Source organism: Scaptodrosophila lebanonensis, unplaced genomic scaffold (genome assembly GCF_003285725.1).
Source record: "Scaptodrosophila lebanonensis strain 11010-0011.00,11010-0021.00 unplaced genomic scaffold, SlebRS2 tig00000001-arrow-pilon, whole genome shotgun sequence".
Lineage (NCBI taxonomy): Eukaryota > Metazoa > Arthropoda > Insecta > Diptera > Drosophilidae > Scaptodrosophila > Scaptodrosophila lebanonensis.
In genome coordinates, this window is record NW_022060529.1 from 1,200,741 (window position 1) to 1,204,587 (window position 3,847).

General features: G+C 39.5%; 1 protein-coding gene across 2 annotated transcripts; it reads right to left on the reverse strand.

The window, feature by feature from the left end:
* Nucleotides 1–1,217: 1,217 nt before the first annotated feature.
* On the reverse strand, nucleotides 1,218–3,189 carry LOC115634238 (fas apoptotic inhibitory molecule 1). Of its 2 annotated transcripts, XM_030531831.1 has the most exons (4): nucleotides 3,160–3,189; nucleotides 2,571–2,784; nucleotides 1,566–1,841; nucleotides 1,218–1,493 (listed from the first exon to the last, which is right to left on the reverse strand). In XM_030531831.1, exons 2-4 carry the CDS (start codon nucleotides 2,772–2,774, stop codon nucleotides 1,302–1,304), a joined length of 672 nt encoding a protein of 223 aa, XP_030387691.1. In that variant the 5' UTR covers nucleotides 2,775–2,784; nucleotides 3,160–3,189; the 3' UTR covers nucleotides 1,218–1,301. The 2 variants fall into 2 exon arrangements, with proteins under 2 accessions (XP_030387691.1, XP_030387690.1); XM_030531830.1 differs by having other exon boundaries at nucleotides 1,218–1,841.
* Nucleotides 3,190–3,847: the final 658 nt, after the last annotated feature.

Genomic DNA, 3,847 nt, shown 5'->3' on the forward strand with positions numbered 1-3,847 from the left:
AAATATAAATTGGTGATATATATTAAGGTTAAGAATCTTAAAATTCAAAGGGATATGTGCAGCAACAGAAGAAGAAAATATATGAACAGGCATAATGATATTGTCAGCAAAATTATTAGCATAAAGAAACTTTTATGTTAATTATTATTATTATTAATATATTTATTTGTAGTATTAATTCACACATATATACAAATGTGTTTGCCGGTTTGCAGCACACGCGTTTTCGCCATTCAAATATAAAAATCTCTCTCAGAGAGGCGGAGAAAAATATATTGAAGCGAGGTACTTATAACTGGTGGATCCACGTCCAAAAGATCTTCCGGGAGTGGCTGCCAGCTGAAAACAAAAGCAACATTACCCGAGAGTGCCGGCGACAAAAAAAAATCTTTTCGAGGGAGTTACCTTAGCCCGCACTTTTGGTGCCAATTCTAAGTATAAGAGAACACTCTGGTAAAGCAAAATATAAATATATAAGCTCATAAAACCTTACCCTAGCTGGAACACCACCACACGTAAGGTTCAGATAGGTTATTCGTATTTAAGTGGGCCTCTGTAGCTGGAACTCTAAATTTAAAATCTAATTTAACTAATACGGCCGTAAGTAGAACCAACGAAAAGTCGGCACTAACCTTTAAAAATTCGTATCCCACCTTCGGTGGCTGCATGCAAAATTTTCAATTTTTGAACACGCTCATATTCTTTTTCACACTTTCACTTTTAGATTTACTCCTTTTTTTTTATAGATATAAAGGCTTTTATACTTGTATTAGAGCTAAGCGCGCACAACTGTTTACTCGTGGAGTCGCTACCAAAAAGACAAATCCTGATCTGTTACTTTTCTGCTACGAAGAAAGGTAACTTTCGTTCGCGGGAATTATTCCTTTCTTCCGTCCTTTGACAGTGAGTGTCATGACAAGGGAAACGTTTGATGATACTACTTTCCACTTTCCTAATGCACTAGTGGGCGATGAAACCTACGAACTATGAACAAGCAAAGGGGAAGGAAATTAGAAGAGAGCAGATATCTCCTTGCATACTTCTATAAAAATAAGCTTTTACATGTACTTACGTTTAACGCACATTTGTTTCTACGATTCAATGGGAATTATTTATCGGAAACTCGTTCCAACTGGCAAAATGGTTAATGCGTTGTGTTTGGGGTTTTGAAGCATTAGGAGCATCGAATCCATTCAAATGTTTCAGAGACATAGTGATTCGCGTTCAGCTCTTTATTCTCTCTTTAAAACGAGCTTACAATACAGAATACATACAACAATAAAAATAATACGTCTGCGTGGTCAGTTTGTCTGTAATATGGAGACGGGTTCTTGCATAATTTCCTGTATCTTTGCCTCTGGAACCAGCGATCCATCGGCAAGCAATGTGTGTACAATACCATCATGCTTGTTGCCACTGGATCGAGCCTGCAGCACGAATTGGATCTGATCCAGAACGAAGTGTGTATCCGTGCCGCCCTGCACGAAAACGGCCTGCCAAAAAGGAGCCGAAAGGGGGTTATTACAAAATATGCCATTTCCTGTTAATTGTTTTTTGGGATTTACCGCCTCCTCACGCAGCTCATCGTTCACATATAGACTGAGGGTGTCCAGCTTGAGCATGATTCGATACTCCTGCCCCGTCTCGCTCGTAATCAGCCAGAGGCGATACTGTCGAGTCAGCTCCTCCGTGTACTGTGCATGCGGCTTTCCATCGATGTAGAGCGAATATTCGTACTTGAAACCGGGCGCCGGATCGACGCGTATAATGCAGCGAGAGCTCTCGATAAGAAATGTGTCCTCCCCGACCAACTTGAACATCCAGTCACGACGAAGTACCTCCTGAAAAAGACAAAATCTTTACACTATTAAAGCTATTTCAGAAATGAAATAATATGGGAGATGAATCCAGAAAAAATAAATTTTTAGGTAGATTGTAACATGCTTAATGAATGTAGTGGCTGTTTCAAGATGCTTTCCAAACATTTGTGTAGCACTAAAGTGGTCGGATTGCTTGTTGTTATGCAACCAAAAGAATTTGTTTCATTTTTCTGTTTGCAATTGAGTTGTAGCACAAAATACTTTATAACGAAATATAAAATAATTATTTATCTACTTAACCATGACCTCGTGTTGCTATCAACATCCTACCATTCTCCCAAAAGGCCCAGTTCTTAGGAATTTCCATCGATTAATAAATAAATTAATATGATAATTAAAAAAAAAACAACTTTTGTATTATTCATAAAAAGCGTTATCATTATCCACACTTAATAATCCTTCTTCTCTTAGATGTCACGTTTCATCTGAAGCTACACATTTGAATCTTATAGTTAATTCAATTTATGGGTTTGCCTTGATGTAAATACTATATATTATCAATTTGTTCATTACATAAAGGACAGCTTTAAAATTTTAGTAACACCTGTTCCTAAAAACCACTTATTACTTATATCTATGTATATTGGTTTAATTACAAGTACTTCATCGATTCCCAAACCAATAACTGAACTGATTGGTCTATAACGGGGGTTGCATTGCATTTTTCAAATTATTTGTCAGCACACCTACCCGGCCATTCACCCAAATCATGCGTCTCCCACTCGTAGTGCCGTGCTCCAGTTCTATGCGATACATTTTGCCATTAATGGGGGCACACCATTGGGCGACTATATGTTGTTTATTGTAGCGTTGCGCCTCGGGCACATGATCAAGACTCATGATGGGCTGAGTCGACAGATTCTCCAGGCGCAGCGTTGGCGACAGGAAGGACATCTTGCGGTGCCTAAAATCGATAGAGTTCATAAAAAATTGGCAGATGCATTAAAAATGCATAAACAACAAATGCAAAAGCAAATATCACACTGTTCGTCAGTCGCCAATTACACAATCGAAATGCAATGTAGGAGCGTAAAACGCAAACGCAAACGCACACACAAGCAAACAGGCAATACAAAAACACATATAAAAATGTGGCGCGCTTTTAGGGGCAAAGTTAAATGAACCTTTTGAGCGCGCAGTGGAAGCGTTGGACAACAAATAAAAACAAAATGTAAACATAAATGACGACAAGCGCTGTTTTTTATGTTGAGAGTGACCGAAACGAACGAAGCGCACGAACCCGACTGCGCCTCACTGGGGATCTTGCTAAGTAATTTACCCTCAAATGTGTGCTACGATTTAGCTTAAGCAGCGCGAAACGAACGCGCGACCGTGCGTTGGCAACGTCAATGGCACACTAAGCACACATAACACACAATAAAGGCAGAAGGCTGGAAAAAATATATAGTTGGCGGTCGTTGATTGTGTTGTGGCTAAAAATGCAGAGCAGGCCTCTTGTTGTTGATGTTGTTGTTGTCGCCATTGCTGTCGTCGCTGCGCCTTTGCATGGCGCCAAACCGAGTTGATTTGCTTAAGTTGAGAGTGTGCGTGTGAGTGTGTGTGTATGTGTGTGAGTGTGTGTGAGTGTGCTGGGACCGCTTGTATGCTGAAGCCGCAGCTAAGCGTGCGCCACTTCTTGTTAGTTAGCGTCGACGTGGCCAGCTCAGCACTTGGCCAAGTGTGTACAGTAAAGTCCGTCTAGTTGACCAGCTCCATAAGATGGCATCGAAGACGCCTATTTGATTAAAGTATGCTCTGGCCGACCATTAAAAACGTTCACAATCAATTAAATTCGATGACCATCAACATTGAGCTTTTCTATAGACCAAGAGCAAGAATTATAATTTGTTTAATTTATTTGTCCCTTCAAAATAGGAACGTACGATTGTCTCCCCATTTTCGTTATTTATTTTTAAAGTGAAATTTTCTTTTATTATATTAGTTAGTTTTCTGCTACCAATATAGCA

What these genes read in the sequence shown, in the direction of transcription:
- LOC115634238 (XM_030531830.1), bottom strand. Translation starts at nt 2,774, where the DNA reads ATGTCCTTCCTGTCGCCAACGCTGCGCCTGGAGAATCTGTCGACTCAG. An exon ending in TGATTTGGGTGAATGGCCGG is followed by an intron (nt 1,842 to 2,570) that starts GTAGGTGTGCTG and finishes TGTCTTTTTCAG; the next exon opens with GAGGTACTTCGTCGTGACTG.